The following is a 20,386-nucleotide window of genomic DNA, read 5'->3' as shown; positions in this document are numbered from 1 at the left end:
ATCTCTCAACCACTGCCTCAATCAACATCTCCCCTGGCTTAACAAATCATACGCAAGCACTACTGATGAAAATCCTTCAATCATTTAAAAAAATATATTTTTAGTTTTTTTAGTTTTTTGCAGGCAGGCATCTCAGACCATAAATTCCCTTTGTTGAGAACAAGATGCACTCTGTAAAGTCATATCAGTTTCTGGCATCAGGATAAGGTGCCAGGGAAAAGTTGGGCATATATATATTGGTGGAAATGCATTTCTCTTCTGTGTGCAGGTGTTGTGTGTGTGTGTGTGTGTGTGTGTGCCCACTTATATGTGTGCCTGCAACCCTCAGCTACTGTAATAGCAGCTTGATTACAGTTTAAGCTTCTCTGAGTCCCTGCAGATCTCTCCATTTGCAGAATGATGGCACTGTACACAACAGTTGAGTGGTCTGAAACTTTAGTATTTATTTTCAGCCTATGACATAGGCACTGTCTTGATTTTATGAAGCAGGTAAGCAACCTTCTTTCAAATCTTGAAATTGAAGGGACTCATAACTTCAAGGCAAGTAGCCCCTTAATTTAAAAGTATCCACACTTTCACATGTGCTGGCAGTTTCTGAGATCTGAAAGGTTGACGTTGCTCTGTTACATTACATATTATTATTGTTTTTTTTTTTTAAATTTATTTATTCATGATAGTCACACGGAGAGAGAGAGAGAGGCAGAGACACAGGCAGAGGGAGAAGCAGGCTCCATGCACCGGGAGCCCGACGTGGGATTCGATCCCGGGTCTCCAGGATTCGCGCCCTGGGCCAAAGGCAGGCGCCAAACCGCTGCGCCACCCAGGGATCCCACATATTATTATTGTTTAAGAGAGACATGCAGTACCTCGCTCTGGATGCCCCTGACCCTGCTATATTCTATTGCATAGACTTCACAGTGACAGAGAGCTAAGACGAAAACAAAGTTCTGGGCTCACCAATATTAAGTATTTTAGAAATTCCTTTTTAAAAGTTCTTATCAAAGAAAGACATCATTGAAGGTCACAGACATATGAAGTATGAAAGATAATTTCTTAATACTCTTTACCGTAATCAAATTTAATCTTGTCCACTAAATCAGAGAGGAAGTGATCAGTTTAAAAATACATCAAAAGATCTACATAGATGGAAAATGAAATCAAAATTCGTTTTGGTATCTGCAATGGTTAAAATGACACTCTAATTGCTCACGAATCAAACATCACAAAGCTTAGTGTGTAATTTTAATCATTGATGAGCTCCAGGTTAATTATCCTCATGGCATGCATGCAGCTTTGAAAACCCACTGAAATAATCTGATAACCATAAGCATGAAAACCTAATAATTTTCTAATTAGTCCACAAATATTAATGTTTACCTGTGCAGTTACCAAATCTGCACAATGTGTATACATACTGAAGGACAGCCAAAATGTCTAAAATATAATGCCCTGCTAGACTGAGGGAAATGAGGAAGTCAGGGGGAGACTAGAGAGTTGGAGTGAAGGAAGGCGCTAAATAATACTGAATTAATGATACTAAAAGATTAAAATGAAAAGTTCCAAAACTCAGGGTGTCTTCCCCCCTCCCATAATCAGATAACAGGCTGGTATATGGAAGAAAATTCACCTTAATTACAAAAGTAAGAAAAGTTTCCAAGCACTTTACAGCTTTGTAAAAGAGTTTCTAGGCTACTTTTATTATCATTTTAATTCTGTTTTACCTATACCCCTACAACAGTTCTCAGCCCACAGAAGCACTTGCTAGAATTATTACACACATGCTGAATACACCTCAAATGAGTTGTATGTAATGTGTGGTTAATAATTTTGGCCAGATGCCAAATGGACACTGCAATGTATCACCTCGATATTTCTTAATATGAAGTAGATCTTATCTTTTTATTTTATCTTAATAGAGCCAGAAGTAACTTTCAAAAATGTAACATTATTGCTATGTGAAAAAAATTACGAAAACTACTCTAAAGAATCCATCACAGGTCAAAGCAGTAGGATACATCTTGTTACAATACTCCCACATAATTTTACAGGAAATTGCCTATCAATTTTTTCTCAATAAGCTACACATTAATCAGAAACTGAATCAAATACATAATAAGTCTTCTATACAATCAAATTTACATTTACATTTCATTCCCAAAGCAACAATGGCAAACCTATTTGGATTGATACAACTAATAATAACTGATTTTTTAAAATTTGTAGCTATTGACTATGACCATGGCACTGGTTGCCAGTATATTTCGATGGAGTCACTTTAGTTTGTGCAGTTAAAAAGTTATTAAATCAGTATATGCAGTGATACCAAATATGATGCTAAGTGATTTCATTCTCATCAATGTCAGACAAGATCTTTCTTTTATCAATGTGACCCATTTAGGAAATTTATACCAAAGTTTTATAAGTCCCAGTAAAAAGACCACAAAGACAACCATTTAACTTAAACCACAGATTCATTTCAAAATGACTGCGTAACAAGTAAACTCACCATAAAAGCTGCTTCTCTATTTAAGCTGTTTTCTTTTTAGTTTTTACCAATTCTATTCTCTATTGCCAAGCATTCTATTTTTCAAAAAAATCACCAAAGTCCTCAAGAAATCCCAGAGAGAACAACTGATAAATTTTAATGCTAAATTCAGAACAATACATACCTGCTGGTCTGCTTAGAATATGTGTACACATTTTTTGGTATTCTCACTAATTCACAAGATCAGTGACTTTGATCATGTAAATCCCTTTTTCGGAACTAATGGACAATATGCAGAAAAAGAACTTTTATTGCTAGTTCTGCCTTGCTTTCGTCCTGCAGTCACTGCTGCCTAAACTCAGCTCTGCTAAATGACCAAACCCACCTACAAGGAGCCTGGCTAATGAAAGAGGGTGCTTTCTGAACAATAGAAGAATTCCTTTGCATTCAGAATGCAGAGTTCCCATTAGAACCCAAAATCAGAGAGGCCAGTTTTACCTCTTTTTTTTTTTTTTTTAATTGAGATTGTCCCAGCCTTCCTCTACGGTCCAGTGAGACAGTGCTTGTGAAATGATTAAAAAGAACGTGATCTGATCAAGAGGACAGAATAATGGGAAAGGAATGCTAGGTTAGCCACTCTGCTAAGTGCTGGGAAAGAAGACCAATGCGCCCCTTAGCCTATTGTTTTTATTCTCCTCTGCTCTTCAGCCAACCTCCTAGCACTTTGAGTCTTTATTTACTCCATTTTAACGGGTTAAAAGTTGTCCACTTACAAGAGAATTTGGTAACAAGTAACAAATCCTAGAGAGAGAGAGAGAGAGAGAGAGAGAGAGAGAGAGAGAGAGAAGAGAGAAAAGAAAAAGAAAAAGAAAAAAAAAGAAAGAAAGGGAGAAAGAAAGAAAGAAAGAAAAATCCTTGAATTATATCAAGTTTCCAAAAGGTCATCACTGTCTCTGCTGTGGCCTTTTCCCCATTCCAAATCCTCTATCAATATGTCATAGTGAGTTAGGCAAAGACAAAAGAGAGGCGCAGTGTGAAAACGGCACATATATCTAATCCTGACAAAGCAATGAATAGACCTTCACAAGTATAATTATACTTGTTTATTTGTTGCCACGTACAGAGAACTGATGAAAAAAATCCATCAAAGTGGTATTATGCAGACACCAAGAGCTTCTTTTCTTTGGTTGCTAAAGCCACATTGAGGCTTAAATTCCTTATTGTTAAATTCAGAAGAAAGAAAAAAAAAGATTTTTGGCTGGACTTTTTTTTTTTTTTTTTTTTTTGCATCAGTTGCTGACAGATCTTTTGTGTACTAGGCTGTATTAGCTCACACCGCTACCTCATTTTTACCCATGTTGGAATTCATAATTACAAACTACTGTACAGAAGCTTTTAAAAGGGTGTGGTGTGCTGACCAGGAGAAGAGGGTGATGAAATTGCCCTTTTCTCATAGTCTCTCTTTTGATATATCAAAACACAGGTAAAGTACCTGTGTGGCAGCACCCTTTACGTCAGAATACATCTTTGATCTCAGTCTTTTAAGTTGGTGCTGGTGGTTTTCTATAGGCAGCTTTCTCTGCAATTTGCTTATTTTAGTATATGTTTAGTATTTCATAAAAGATTACATAACTTCTTTCCCATTGCGGTATTAAAAACGTTAGCAAGAAGGAAGGCAAATACAAGGATGTCAAAGGATTGAAAATATTAAGTAAAAAGATTTCAACTATTAAGGAGCCATTATGTTCCAATAGACACTAAATCAAATAACTTAACAAAAGCACATTTTTAGAGGTGGGGGGAGCCAAATAAGCTTTTTTTTTTTTTTTTCCTTACAGGATAGAAATATATCAAAGTAAAAGCAATCTGCATAGTTAATGTTTGTGAGCTTTACAATTTAAAACAGAAAAGCTGTAATTTTTCTTTGCTGGCAATCTGGAAACACTCTGGAGTTAATTACAGCTGATTCGGAGTGAACCACACAAACAAAGACCAGTCTATGTCCAGACAATTATACTGCATTAACCAGCTTAGAGCTTCCTGCTGATGTTTCAGGGCTCTTCTGTTACACCCTTCTACCTTCCCAGCACGAGAGAAAATGCTTCTGCAAGAAGGAATTAATGAAGAGAACTGCAAAAGAATGTGTGACGACCTCTCCTGACACGGCAAAAACTTTCCACCCATGTCACGACAAAGGGGAGAAGGTAATTAAGTTTGAATAGAAGGATGTAACCAAATATATTAAGCATTTAAAATAAGCAAATTTTTAAAGAGGGAAAGTTTACCAAAAAAAAAATAAAATGAGTGTGCAAGTCAACTAAGTCATTTCCCCTTATTTTCCTCATTAAAACCTAAATTAGCTATTCAATGCAGATTTATTTCCTACTCTATAAACAGGACCCTTGTGATTGGCGTAGTGTTCTTCTCCCTCGCTTCTCTCTCTTCCTCTCCTTCTCTGCCCACCTTCATTTTCTCTCATTCCCTCTCATATCCCTAACCCTACATGGACGTCTAGTGACAATTACATATCATTAAATGCGTGTTGGAGAACTAAAGAGAAAAGGTACAGTTTTCCAGTGAATCCAACAGTCCTTGATTTGTACAGTTGTGGGAAATGGGAATTGTACTCAGTTTTCTTCACAACTTTAATCAAACTCCAGTGACTTTCCTTAGAGAGAAATCAATAATCTCTCCTTAACCAAATTACACTATTATATGACTCATTTTATTTGTTTGCTTCAGGAAAATTTCATAATCAGTGAGCAAGATGGACTCAATACTTTAGTTATCCTCTGTAAACAAACTTTGGTACTTCTAACCAATCTAGTTGATTTCTAATTTTCTTATTCATTCTAATTGAAAATGAATAGTTTGCATTGGTGTGAGACAAGGACATGAACTGTAATTATGTTCAGTGCCTCTTTCTGATTCCTTCTTTGATACTGTTTTGCTAGTATTCCAACTGACATTGGGGCTTTGTAGTGATTGCTTCATTAAAGGGTAAGGATGTCCTAATCAGCTAAAGCATTACTAGAAAGCTGTTGTTTGCCAATACTATGAGAATATACTGGCTTTTTTCTTTCTTTCTTTATAGAAGAAAAAAAGGTACATCTGAATGCCAGTTACCCAGCCATACATAAGTATTAATCATCTTCTCTCTGTCTCAAATATGCAAAGTAGGATCAGAGTTAAATGACTATATGATCCTTTTCATTTTTCTTCCCTAAATAAATGTTAATCTACAAATCAATCACGTGTTATATTAAAATATATATAAATATGCTTACAGAAAATACTAAAAGGTTGTGTAAATTACACTCGATTTTGCAAAGCATCTCAATAATGGAAGGAATCATTTTCCCTTAGACTCCTCTCCTACAATCCCTACTATATTTGAAAGTTCAAGTCAATAACACTTCTAAATAGAAAGCTTGAACATGGAGCCTTTTAGTTTTCCTTGGAAAAATATGGACTGTATCAATCATTTTTAAAGATCTGTAAATAATATTTGCCACGTTTTTAATGCTTATATTTCTAGTCTTTTAAAATGTAATTGAGTAATCGCTCTGGTTTATTTATTTTTATTTATTTATTTATTTATTTATTTATTTATTTATTTTTCGCTCTGGTTTACACACAGAGTGTTTAGTAGATAACCATTTTAAATTGCCACATAGTAACAATTTAAAAACTTAATTGGTTTTATAAAGGCATTTGTAACTATAGAATATTTAACTTCAAAAAGAGATTTACCAGACCAATGAAAACCATCCCGCACATATATTTTATCTCATATACAATGTGAAAACAATATATTCTAACATGTACAAGTATTTTTTCCTTCTTTATCTATGATATAAGGTCCATTATTGAACTACTGGTAATTAAATACCTAAAGGGAAAACAATTGTAATTATCTGAATTTCATGATTTCCACCAATATGATCTCATAACCAATGTAGCAGTTAAGTGTAAAAGGGTGAGTACATTCTTACTTTTTAAAAAAAAATATATCATTCTTTGTAGGCTAAACCTACCATAATTATTTTCATAAAGCTAATTACAGGTCAGGTATTCCAACAAACATTCCTATTCCCTGAGCAATGACTTCAATGACTTCACACGATTTCAAAATAGTTTTAATGAAGAAAGCTATATGCATAAATTTTAAAATCACTACCAAGTACCTGTTTTTATACAATACTCCTGGAGTCTACAAAATACAAGTCTCTTTTTATATCCCATGTAAATATTTTAAATCATTTTATATTAAAAACCACATAGGACCAACATAATAGAGAACATAAGTGGAATGCCAAGTTTTCTTCTGGATGAAATATTGGCAAATTTATGTTTGATCACTAAGATTAGTTGGTTATTTTATTTCTGTTATGAAGAGCCCTTTGTTTGTGTGTGTGTGTGTGTGTGTGTGTGTGTGTGTTTGGCCTGAAAGTTAATTTGACTGCTGTCCATAAGTGAAGTGAGCAATTCAGTAATTAACTTTTGTGTTTTAAATGTATGAACTTTAATTAGATTTCATTATAAACAAACAAACGTCAACCATAATTATAAGCTCCTTGGTTTACCCACATATTATCCCTTTTCAAACAAACTTGATGTCAGACAAATTAAAATCAAGCAGCCAGCAATTTTGAGTTGAATTTTACATGATCTGCTGGTAACCTGATTACTTTAACTTCAATATCATTACAGGAAAAGTATTTCAGGAAAAATAATGACAAGAATTCCAACAGGAGACAAGCTTAATTGTATTGATTCAAAAGATGCATGTTCATAGGAACCATGTTGAAGGAATAATGTTATCTCAAATCTACAGTTTCTATTAAAATGAAATTGTCCAGCATGAAAGAGGCAATTAAGATTAGTGTCTGCAGAACTAGAGATACTAAACTAACTAACTAATTATCTGGGCCCAATTATCTTATACTTTAAGTAGCAAAATACCAGTGTGGAGCAACTATAAAGGCATGAGGTTTGCAGGTTTATTTACTGACTGGTGTATCTATTAGGACCAAGAACAAGTGGAGCTGTCAGGACATAATGAAGGTAAATGATTAGTTAGCACCAAGCCTGAACTCTTCTTCAATGCAATAAGAGTTAATTAAAGTTTACCACCAAACATCAACCAAAGCAGGATGTTGATCAGGTTTCAGCATTAAGTGCAAACAGACAATAGTTGGCAGCAATTAGTGCAGCTATCAAATGACATGCAATGATAATTATACATTTAAAACAGCTAAAGAGCTGGGGGAAAAAACTAATCAGCTTCTTTGACGACAAATACTCAAAGGGCAGGAAACAGGTATCAGATTATTTCACTTTAACACTGTAAATCAATAGAATTAAACAAGAAAAGGTTGTATGGGTACATTATCTGAAAGAGAACAGTTCACTGGATTCAAAATGAAATAAATCTGCTGTATTGGTCTATCAAAGATAAGAACTTCTGTAACTAAAGAAAATAAGTTACTTTTCAATTAAAGTTTCAGAATGAAGTTTGTGTAAAGAAAGTTTAGCTTCCTAGTCTTGTGTAAATTCAACAATGCAACAAGTATTTCACTATCATTACTGTTATTTAAATTAAGTATTAACTTCCACTCTAAAATACTATCAAAAGTACTTTATGTCTGAACCTTACCTTTCTGTACTCAAATATTATCTCCCCCAAAAGGCTTTTAGATGTTAGATCTAAATTATTTCTTAATGCAACCGAATTCAAACAAACGCCATATATACATATTTAGTGCATGTTACTGCAGGTCTTCCCTTGATGCCATTCAAATCTATGCCTTCAACCTTGCTGAAATCAATGAGCCTGCATATACCACATCCCTTAAAACAATTTTTAATAAGTCACCTCATTCTTTTCCATAGTTTCTGGCCTGCATCCTAGAGCACAACTCTAGAAATGTACCCATCCTCATGACCCCACCTCTCCACCTTCCCAACTAATTCTGTTATGCTAAGGATTTGTACACAGTGCTGGCTAATCCCAATATTTCCCTGGAGCTAAATCTAAGCCATGGCTAACTCCCAGCACAAAAATGTCTCTCTCCAAAAGCCCTTTCGCCCCCTTCAGCACTCATACACTCATTGGTCCTGACATTTTCACTTCAGCCATGACAAATGAGCTGATGACTCTGATGTGATTGCATGGGAGGATGGCTTTATCTAAAGATATATCATTAACTCTCATCACCATCTCCTAATATGGCTCTTCTGGGTTAATGTGTTGTGAAAATCTGAGGAAATTTTTGTGTAAATATCTGCACTTTAAGTAGTAAGAGACCAACTTCATCAAAAGGAAAAAAAGAGAAGCCAAAGTGGACAGGAATGGGGGGGGGGGGCGGCTGGTGAAGACTAGCATTAACTAAATGTTGCTCTGGGGATTTAAGTAACTCTACTCAACCTCTGCCCCAGTACAAACCAGCCAGCTGACTGTCTCTTAAAGGTCCCTTCTCTTCGACATGGGTGGCTGGAACATAGTGTAATTTGTGAAGTGGCACAAATAAAGAGTCTCAGATAAATATGGCTAATCAATCGGCAAGCCCATTTTTTTTGTTGTTGTTGTTTTTATCTCAGTGTAGTAGTACATATTTTATTCCTGAACCCTTAATTTCCTATATTATTAAGTCTCTCTAAATTCATTTTAATGGAGAAAGGGATTGTCAAAACCCACTTTACTTCCAGATCATTGTTATTCTTCAATTAGAAGGAAGCAGTATTTTTCCAACCATTATTAAATGTAAAACTTTTCAAGCTTCAAAGGAGAAGGGAAAAGGAAGCTTTTCCATTTAGCATAAATATCACAACGTTTAGGTTAAGTTAGAACCCAAGTTCCAGTTATGTAGTTCTTGTTATGTATACTATGGAGTTTACAGAGTAGATACTTGTTATAACCTCTTCTCTCATTTCATCTGCGAACACACAGCCAATCAGAGTCAACTGTAGCATAACAGACCTCAGGAAAGGAGGTCAGGCTTTGAGGTAAAGTGCTATTCACTCTTGGACCATGCAAGGAGCTCTTTATTCCTGTTCTTATTGGCATCAGTCCCCCTTACTAGAGCAAGAACAAAGCCAAGTGCTCGTGTGAGGTTTATGAATAAATCAGAGGTGAGCCACTGTAAGTACTGCCCATGATTTCCTTGTTGACAGTGAGCACTTAAACAGGCTTCTATGACCAGCGACTTCTGGCAAACCATAATGATTCCTAATCTGCACCCTGCTTCATTTCAAGAACTAAATGACCCACCCCATTTTTCCTGCAAGTTTTCACCCTTCAAGCAATTCTTGTCTATCTTGAGCAGCTTAACTTTACAATCCCAGGCAAATCAGTTTGTGCTGTGGTCATCTTAGAAATTGTACCAACCGAAAAATCTTCCTTTGCTTGGAACAATTGCACAAATGAAAAAATCTCTAGCATTACAGAAATTATTCTCACGTTAATATTACAGAATTTCTGGATATGGGAGCAGCTAAGCCAAGTAAGGTGAAAAATGCTAAATAATTTGCTGAAGGGCACATACACATTAGGTCTGATCAGCTAGGCTCTGAAGTTATGTGATATTTCCCAGGAATTTCTGATCTTCAGTTTCCTTATGGGTTAAACGAGAAGATTATGCTATATCCCTTCTGACTACAGCAATCTATGGTTCTAATATAAAAACCCATTTAGATTGCGCAGAAGATAGTTTTCCCTATGGAGTTTTCCAAGACAAGCCCAGATGTTTTTAAGGTTGTATATTTCTTTTCAGTATCTAGATTTCAAGAAGAGAGGCAGATTCCAGTAGAATAGTAAACTGAAATTTTCTATTTATATTTTTAACTATTATTCTTTTTTTTTTCATTCATTCAATAGGTATTTCATTGAGCACCAAAGATTTGCCAATTATATCTGTCACAATACAGTGATTAAACAGATATGGTTGCTGCCCTCATGGAGGCTGAAATTTATTTGAAGAAACACTTAAACAAGCATCATGAAAAATGCTAAGATGCTAATTGTTTTTCTGCTGGTAAAATATACCATTATCCTATCTGTATTCAATAAATGTTTAGCTCTATATTAATGTATTTCAAGTGAATTGTCAAGTCCAGGGCCACTCATAAATGACCAGAGCATAGGCAAGACATACACTTTTGTTTTTAAGAAAAATTTTAACAAAGATCATGAGCCACACATGTTAAGCAAAAATCAAACTCAAAGCTGGAAATTTACAATCCAAGTATACTTACATTTCCCAGTAAAAATGCAAACAATAATTTCAAATGTGCATTTTACACGTATCACAAGAAGAAATTATTATGAATTTAAAAAAGAAAATTCATAATAGAAATGGATTTTTATTGCTATATAGTCCAAAAATTGTATTATAAATTTATTAACCCTTGTCATGAATCTTATCATCTTTGAACCTGAGTTCTCCTCCAATGAATAATGCATTATTATAAAAAGATAAAGGATTGTGATTTTCTCCAAGAGATAAACCAAGAGTCTCATAAGTTGGCTATAAAATCCTTCAAGAAAACTCAAAGGTTGTATAGTATTACTGGATTATTATTAATAACTGAATCTCTTCTCTAAGTTGGTATAAATCTTGATCGACAGGGTACCATATAATAGTATCTGTACTGTTTTTGTTGCACATCAAAATATCATAATGCAAAAAATATGGAAAGGTATTTCTATGGCATCTAATCCAGTTTGGGAAATCCTCTAATTCTAAGGCTTTCAAACAAGCTGGGTCAACAAGACTGAACTAAGCATTGCGGTATCTTCTATGATTGCATATAATGGACAGTCTGGAATCTTGAGTTCATGTAGATAGACTAAGGTCTGAATTATTTAAAAACGGTTCCTGTTCTAATTTGCTTCTTAGGAAAAGACCCAGAAATGCATTAAACATCTAAAAGCCCTCGAAACCAAAACAACTTATGATGATGGAGTAGCAGATAATGAGGTGGGGGACTATCCACGTAGATGCCATCTAGGTATCTGTCAATAAGAATACACCTTCTATGCAAACCTGTTTCCTAATTTCTCTTTCTGTTCTAAGAAAGAGGGGCATCCCTACTCAAAAGAGCTATGTAGACTTGATTTATCAAATGTTCTTTGGTTGAGCATTACAGTAAAACCAACTATTGAAAATGAAGAAAAGGGGAACATAAGGTATCAGACCTTGTCACATTTACTTATTTTAATGTTTGCAACACTTTAGTGTTAATGTAATCTCTACAGCAACTTTAAGATACAAATGAGGAAGTTGAAGCTTACAAAGATTAAATCATTTGGAAACGTCACACATAATAAGAATTTAATTCAGGTGTCTAGTAGCTCTAACACAATTTCTACTGGTCACTGAGTAGATTTTCAAAAATCTAAAGCCTAAGTTAAACTCAATTAAAAAGGAACCCAAGCCCTTAAAATGCAGTCAACATTCACATACTTGAATTAGAAACACCATACTGAATCTTTCTATTTTGGATATAAGAACTTCTCAGAGAATTTGGGAGTCGGTAAATTTCTGTTCCTGTCTTTGAATGTAAAAAAAATATAATACAATAAAATGAAAAGGAATCCAAAGTAGACAGAATCAAAAGAATGTCTGTTTTTTACTGTGTCATGCTTTCTGTGCACTATGCTGCATTTACAATATCACAGCATTGTCTTCATTTACTTTCCCTACATAGAATAGAAATCTTATTCTTCGTAACATCATGTTCTTGATTATTAAGAATACATTTTAACTCACTGAGATCATCATTAGTGCTTTTATGAACCATAAACTCTTCTTGACCATTCAAAGCACCTAGTCTGACCTCTTAATTGACCCAAAATTATGCTTATTATTATTATTTCCACAGTGGTAAGATGCCATTCAGATTGTACTTGTCTTCTTTTTGTAGCAGAGAAATCCATCTCTTAGAAGAAACAGTATCACCGTTGGATTACCACTGCACATTTTCCTTTTCTTCTCTATTTCTACCACCATACTCAGTTAGGTAACAAACCTTTTTTCAAAGCAGCCAATATAGTTGTGTGACCATTGGTCCTAGAGTTGGGATATCTGAGTTTTGTCCTGACATTTTCCTAACTTGCTTAGTTACTCAACGATGACTTCTCCTGAATTCAATATCTCATATTTTATAATGAGCTGGCTGAACTGAATTAACTCAAGGGTATTCTCAGGCTTTTGCATGTTGATACTTTGCCTTACAAACCTACCTGCTCTTTCTTGTTGTGATGATGATGTTGGCCAGTTCTTAGAAAATGAAAGGAATTTAGTCTACAGAGGGAAAATTTCACAGGCTACCCCTATGAATACATCTAGAAAGGAAAGAGAGATACTAACACGGAAAGAGAGTCGGTGTGTGTATCCGTGTCTTTATACACACTCCTAGCATGGATGTACTAAGCCAAAAGAGATGGATGACTCGTTCTCAATTAAGGAGTGGGCTCAGAAAAACTTTAAGTTTTACTTGCACTATTCCTAACAGTAAGGGGGGAAAAAAAACGTACTAAGAACTGTATCTTAGAGAATCCACATTAATAAAGCCTTTCAGATTTAATTAAGGTACTTTGGGAAATGTTTGGGCTTCTTCAATTTACTTTTCCAAGCAGACGAATTTTAAGATTCTCCATAAAGCTCTCTCTTACAAACTTTTGTTTTGTTTTGTTTTTAACAGTACAACCAGGTGGCACACACTAGCTCATATGTTTTTGTATTTTAAATATTGTTAAAGCTATGGATTTCCTTTCTTCTTTACAGTGAAGGAAAAGAATTTTATGGACAGTTATAAAATGCATATTTTAACCCAAAAGTCAATTTTCCCTGGTTAAAATGATTTAGATCTGAGTAAATACTTGCAGAACGCTTTCTGTTTTTATAGCTAGAATACAATGGAACCTATAAACTTTGCCTTTAGAGGTATGTGCTATAGGGTACCATTCAGAAATTATCAACTGTGCACTGTCATATCCCCAGGACAAGCAAACATGAGAAATTATCAATCATCGAAATCCATGATGCTGGCATGCGAACTCCTGACCTGAATGACTAAAACACCTACTCAGGACTTGTCTTGGACCATTAGGGCATTATGACATATTAACCAAGTCAAGCCACCCAAATTCTTAAATGTTGTTTATTTTTTCAATCTCTAGAATGTTCAAATGGCTAATTATATCAGAGATAAGTTACTTGCCAAATAGGACTTTGGTGTCAAAGCCATATTTAAGTTGTGTGCATATCTTCAAAAATGCCTGAAAATGGCAAAAAAAAAATTTTTTTTTTCACTCACAAACCTTTGAGGGGAGGGGAGGGAGGAGCAGCCATTCCTGGACCGAAGATTGTAAGTCAAACGTGAAACCATATCAAACTTTCCAAGCAACTTGTGAACCTCTGAAACTAGGGAATTAACAGAACATCAAATCCAGTAAGATCATAGGGGCACAATCCTTATGCAAGAAAATAATGCCATTGAGCCCTCATTAAAAGACCATTTTGTCCTTAGCCATCAAAGACTGCGAATGCACTAAGATCTTGGTTATATCATCAGGGATAACTAAAACAAGTGCCAAGAGAAATTGTGCACTTTTAGTTCTCACATGTGTCCATCTGTTCACATATAAACATATATTCTGCTTTCTGTCTGATTCCTAAAATCTTGATATCAGAATACCCTGGGCTTTTGCCCATTTCCTAAGAATGCAGACATCACATAAGCTACTATTAACCCATGTGTGATCCACTTCCATGGTGGCTGGAAAGCTGCCAGTTACAACACATGGTGCTTGGTTAACAATGTCTTAAAATATAAATGAATTTATTTTTTAAATTAACACATTTTTCTTATGGAAATACCTTAATAAGCCCTTCTGCATGTAAAACAGCCTCCATGTGGATTTTTTTTTTGTTCTTTTAAGACTTTTTGCAAGCGTATCATAAAGTTAACCATAAAAGTTTCTGAAACAATCCAGAATTTCTTGACAAATTTTTAAAAGGACTCCAGTAAAGAATTTTGGTGACTTTATATAACAAAGATCAAACACTTTTCCTTTACAATATTCTGTACTCAAGAGGCAACCCTTATACTTTAATTTACATGAAAACACTTCTGATTTCCCAAGTTTCCAAGTAACGTTCTTAACAGTACCTCAGCAACTGAACTGCGAAAGTGATGAGGCAAACAGAAGTTCTACACTCTAGAAACAAAACAAGTTAGGTTAATATCTGGTGGAATCTTTCAGTCCTGCTCTGGGGCAGCCTTCAATGGCTCATCTGTTGTGACCCAAAACCGGAAAGAGGTTGTTTAAAACCTATACATATAAATAATTATCCACACTGCATTTGATTTACATATGTACAAAAGAATCAATTCCCACCTTTCGAAGTGTCTTAACACTTATGGTATTTTAACTGCCCTAATTATGGTTGAAGAAACATCATTAAGAGCCCTGACCATGTTGTCAACTGATATACAGCTCTAACTAGTGACAAGAGAAAACCTTATATGCCACTGTCTCCAAAAATGAACATACAACCCTCAGACACTTTTAAAAAGACTTATCTTGAAATGAAATGCACAGTATACCTACAAAGCAACATGAAGATGAATTAAATCCTAAGAAAATAACTGTATCCTCTTCTACTAACCCCTCCCGACCACAAAAGCTGATGGGCCACTTAGCACACTTAACATTGCCAAAAGTCAGGATACACAACTCTTTCCCAAATGAGGTGCTCTACCAACTGAGACAACTATTTATAGCCTATGGGGGAGGGCGGAGGAGGAACACCATATATTTCCATCGTTAACTAAATTAAATATCCACGCCATACTCTTGGCCTCCTCTGAAATAACTGTTTTTGACAGCAAAGTGCTGGGAATTCTCGATACTCAATAGTCAATATTTGGCTAGCCTAGCATGTTTCTGAATACTCTTCTACGTACAAGCCTCTGTTTATCATCCTCTAGCTGCACTATTGTCATACATATTACTTCCCAGTGATGATGAAAACTCAGGGCATCTTATAAGTTGCTGAAATCTGAGCCCCTGCTTGTTTTCTCAAGTCTTGGACAAACATAACTTTAGAGAGAGCAGAGCATAGGCATAAAGAAAGAGGGGCCTGCATTTTCATCTTCCTTTCATCTTAGTCATTCAGTCAGCCATTCAGAACCCTATTCAACAGAGCTTTTCATTATGCAAAAAAATGCTAATCCTTTTCCGATGCTTTCACACTTGTATAAACCCCCATTCCTTCAACTGAAAAGCAATTATATCAGTTTACCTTTCTGTCAAAAACAGGATTAATATTCCAATAACAGAATCTCCTTTCTTTTCCTATCTTTTTGCTTTAGGAAACTAGAGATTATTAGTAGAGGCATTCTTAGGACAAGAATACATTATTTTAAATATGATGGTGTTAACCAATGAATGGAAAAAGGAGAATGATCATAAGGAGAAAAAGTCCCCCCAGTATACTGCAGAAACTCTTTTCTGTGACAGAACTGACCTTCCCTTTGCAGATGCCCAAAGAGACTGAGACTCACTCTGGTCTATTAATCAGAAACAAATTATGAAAGAATGTAGTTGGACTGGTTGACACTATCCTGTCTTGGGAGACTCAGTAACAGCCTAGTAACAATGTCCTCTTCATGGGTAATGAACAGCCATGACAAATGGGGCAGAGAAACTATTTATTTGCATATGCAAATTCTCACACAAGGGAAACATGTACAAACAAGTGTCATTGTAAGGTGGATTAGGCAAACAACGCTTTCTTTTTAGGACATTCTGCAGCCCAGAACATTAGTCAGCACAATTAAACCAGTCTCCATGGAGACTAATGAAATTTCACCATGGTATGAGTTAAATTAGATAGCTAGTTATGTGTTTCCACAATCCAACTTGAAATCCATTATTGTTTCAGAACAATACAGCAATTGTGCCTAGCTGATCTTTGCCAGCTCAACAAGCTCCTAAGTTGACAATTTGCATATGTTAATATAATTAAGCACTAATTACATGAAACTTGTACATATTCACATGCACTTTCCCTGGGCGCTTTTCAGTTTGAACCTTGGCCAAGTCTTTAACCCTTAGAATGGTCTTAGAGGATAAAAACTCTGCCTGTGGGTACAGCCCCTAGGCAGACACAGAAAGGTTCCTCATTTATAAACACAAAGCTTAACCTGGCTTCTCATATTTCTAGCAACAATGACAGAAAATATTTTGTGATTGTGGTGGGGACCAGGGATGAGGGAAAAGGCCCGGGGTGGGGGGGGGGGGGTTGGATTAGTCTTTAAAGACTTATAACGAATATCTTCTCATAGAAAAGCAATAACATTCATTTCAAGAAAATGTTAAGAATTTGCTCTCACTGACATTGTGGAACCTTGGGAGATGAAAATGGTTTGACAACAGCAAAAATAGCAAGTAGAAAAGGAAAAGGGAGCATCAGCACCTAATGAGCTTTACATAAATATATGCAGAGGCAATTAAGCAATGTTAATTACTATGACAGCAGTTAATTGAATATAATTAGATATTTTAAGCCACTGAATAAAGCATAGTTAAGATTAATTTTATTGAGATTAATTGTAAATAAGGATAGATTAACTCTATGTTTTGACAGGCATAAAAAGTAGTTCTGCAAATTAAGCAGGAGCGTGGCCACCAGTCCAAAAATCATATATTATTTTAATGTCACACCTCAGAATCATCCCCTCAATAAACATGACTTTTCAAACCCAAACAGACAGGAATCTTGAAGAAAAACAAACAGCTTGCAGAGATTAAAGAGCCTTTTGTCCTTTTTCATGTGCATTTCTTTTAACAGACTAAATTAAGCGAGTCTGGTGTACGTTTTTTAGGAAGGAACATTTCACACTGAATGGAAAAAATGTTCTATCACATATGAAATTCGTGCAGCTGTGCGGAACTTGGTCCAGATGGTTTTAGACTATAAACCACCACCAAATGATAGACAGTAGGCCTTCCCAAGATTATGTGATAAAGTCACAATCTTTTATTTTGACCTCCCAAATTTCTGCTTTGTATTATTTCCAATCAAATCACATATTTTCTTTTACAAATGTGTTTCTCCAAGAGAGTTAAAAGAAACATTGTGCCTACCAAGTACTTGAAATAAGTGTAAAATGAATTGGAGAAGGCCTCCTTTAACAGATATCAGCTAAATCATTCAGCCACAAAATGCAATGATAGCTATGACAACAACGTATGCAGATGACAACACTTGATTATTACTCTTACAAACAATGGTTTCTAGAAATATTTCTTAGGAAAATACTGCTAAATGAAAATGCCCTCCCAAATACTTTCACACCAAGCCAATTCATGCACACTCTTTAAGGAAATTAACATAGTCCTCAAGAATGCTGAACAAATCACTAATAAGAAAGGGACTTCGATTGATTTTGAAATAAATCAATAGGTGATTAACATAATATTTTTAAAGCAGCAGAATGTGTGTGTGTGTGTTGCATAAACATATATATTATATTTCCAATACCTCTTAGCTCTTAATCGAACAAGGGCTTTATGCTATTGAGCATGCCTCTATACTCCCTCACAACTTCTTTAGGATGCCCTTAGTCTTTATAACAAAAATCCTAAAATGGTCTGTGAAACAAGACTACGACAAGCCATTCTGCAGTGAAAGATTTTAAATCATCCAGCCTCTTCTAATAGACTTGAGACTTATTGAGGTAGAAACCATAAAAAATGAAGAAGGGAAATTTAATCCCTGAAATATTGATTTGCACATTAATATCATATAGGCAGAGGGCAATTTGGCTTCGTGGAAATGACACATTGTCGACCCTTGGTGAAGTCAGAGCCAATCTAACTGCTGAACATGTCTGAATCTCAAGAGTTATTAAGGGCTTCCCTTCTTGCCTTTATGACTTTTCTTCAGCCTACCAATGCAATCTTAAATGTATTATCTTTAAGAAATAATTGTAAAACCTCAGGGGTTTTCCAGTTAATGGAAGGGAGGCCAAACCACATCAGATTCTGAAATGCAACATTAAACCCTTGCAATCAACAAAACCACCTCAATTCTCATCCATCCAGTGGAGGATCTAATATTGTTATTAGAGATAATCAAATTTCATTGTGTAAATTTAGGCTCATGGTCAGAATGAAAGCAGTAAATTCTGCAATATTAAACAGCGATTTTCTCAGCATCCTTTATGCTTTCCTTTGCTGGTGCAGCATCTTTAAAAATAATCCAACTAGCTCAAAATTAATGAACAGACTTGGGCTCATCTGCTAAAAACTGCTAAAGATTACAATAGAGCTGAACATGTTTCCTTCATTTTTAACTTTTAGTGGCAACTTTCACTTCCTAGACCCACAGCCCACTCTCCCTGTCCTAACCCCACAGTTGGTGCTATTGCTTTGACTTACACAGCTGGTTTACCTGACCTTTCTTTGTTCCTTAGGTACATTTCACTTTTCAGATTTATGGTATTTCCCTCATATTTCATTGGCTCTATCTTCATTGCCATAAAAATGAAAACACTTAAATATGAGTTTACTTTTTTTAAATCCAAAAGCAACCAGCTATTGAATAAATACACAGTGATGCTCTTTCCCCAGTTTATGCCATAAATATTAAAACCATTAAAAAAATAACTATATAAACCTTATGATCCCCACACTGAAGCCAGGTGCAAGAGGTTAAAACAGCTGGCTAGCCATCTTTTATTTTTGTGTGCCTTCCTGCTGATTGAAACCGCAAACATTGAAAACTATCAAATATTCCCTTAAGGATTTTCTTTTTTTAAGAAGAGGAAGGAAAAAAAGAAAAACCTTCATTTTCTGTAATATGCTCCTCTGTGGAGAAGAAAAACTCTAAAACACAATCAGTCACAGAGGTAGTGAAATAATTCCAAATATCTCCTTTCTGTTGTATTTAAGCCATCATCTCCAACAACTTCTATACACAATTGTTTTTTTATTCTTCAGTTAGAAAAGAGAAAAGAGGGGAAAAAAGAAAGAAAGAAAAGAAAGAAAGTCTGAGCTTGCTCTGTCAGTTTTGCCAGTAAATATAAAGTAAAACAAATGTTGATGGCACCGAGAGTGTTACATACCCGGGCTGTGTTTTTGCATTGCTCTCAATGGAAGCGATCGATGCCCGTGTCACTGTCGCGTCCCAATCGCAGCCAAGTCTCAGCCTTAATCTAAGCAACACCCGAAAAGGCAGCGGCAGCCGCAGCCTCTCCCTGACTCTTCCATCCATCCACCCAACTAAAAATATAATACTACATATGAGCTTTAACCACTCCACGTTTATAGGGATCAAGCCACTGAAAATCCAGGAGAACACAATAAAAAAAAAAAAAAAAAAAAAAAAAAAAAAGAACCCTCCTTCTGTCTCTTGTCTCTCTCTCCTCTCTCTCTCTCTCTCTTCCTCTCTCCTCTCTCTCCTCTCTCTGTCTCTCCTTTTGCCATCTACATGATCCTTGATTAAACATGGAACAGAGTTATTAAAAAAGGGGGGGGGAAGGACTCAAGGAGAGGAAATGCAACTGTCAGAAATCGGGACCGCCAGATTTCCTGGTGAACCTGCCTCTGTCTGAGTCAGTGTCAATCCACCATCTTCCGCCAGTGAACTTGTCTTTGGGTTTTTGTTTGGTTGGGGGGGGGGGGGGTTGTTGTTGTTGTGTATGTGCTTTTTTGGGAAGGGGGGAGGGGAAAGGCAAGGTGGGGGCTGGAGGTGGGGGGGGCGTGGGGCGAATGTGTGCCTGAGTGCGTGTGGAGTGTGAGTGTGTATGTGTGTGTGTGTAGGGGTCGGGGTGGGGGGGGGTCCGTGTTTGCGATCTGAACCTTTGGTACCTACAAGGAGGGTG

The 20,386-nt window shown here is 35.8% G+C and overlaps 1 protein-coding gene and 1 long non-coding RNA gene across 2 annotated transcripts in view; both read left to right on the top strand.

Annotated features, from left to right (window-relative positions):
• Nucleotides 1-20,386, top strand: part of LOC119877729 — a 122,082-nt gene that overhangs the window by 11,067 nt on the left and 90,629 nt on the right. The window contains exon 2 of the mRNA XM_038579857.1: nt 4,573-4,689. Within this exon, the coding sequence (XP_038435785.1) occupies nt 4,606-4,689 (84 nt within the window). The 5' untranslated portion in view covers nt 4,573-4,605. The remainder of the gene's footprint in view (nt 1-4,572; nt 4,690-20,386) is intronic.
• On the top strand, nt 7,559-10,569 carry LOC119866715. Its single transcript, XR_005381100.1, has 2 exons — nt 7,559-9,493; nt 10,365-10,569. It is a non-coding gene; the product is annotated as an uncharacterized LOC119866715 (long non-coding RNA).

The sequence above is a fragment of the Canis lupus genome, chromosome 29 (assembly GCF_011100685.1).
Source record: "Canis lupus familiaris isolate Mischka breed German Shepherd chromosome 29, alternate assembly UU_Cfam_GSD_1.0, whole genome shotgun sequence".
In the NCBI taxonomy this organism is placed as follows: domain Eukaryota; kingdom Metazoa; phylum Chordata; class Mammalia; order Carnivora; family Canidae; genus Canis; species Canis lupus.
This window is presented reverse-complemented; position numbering and strand designations above follow the sequence as displayed.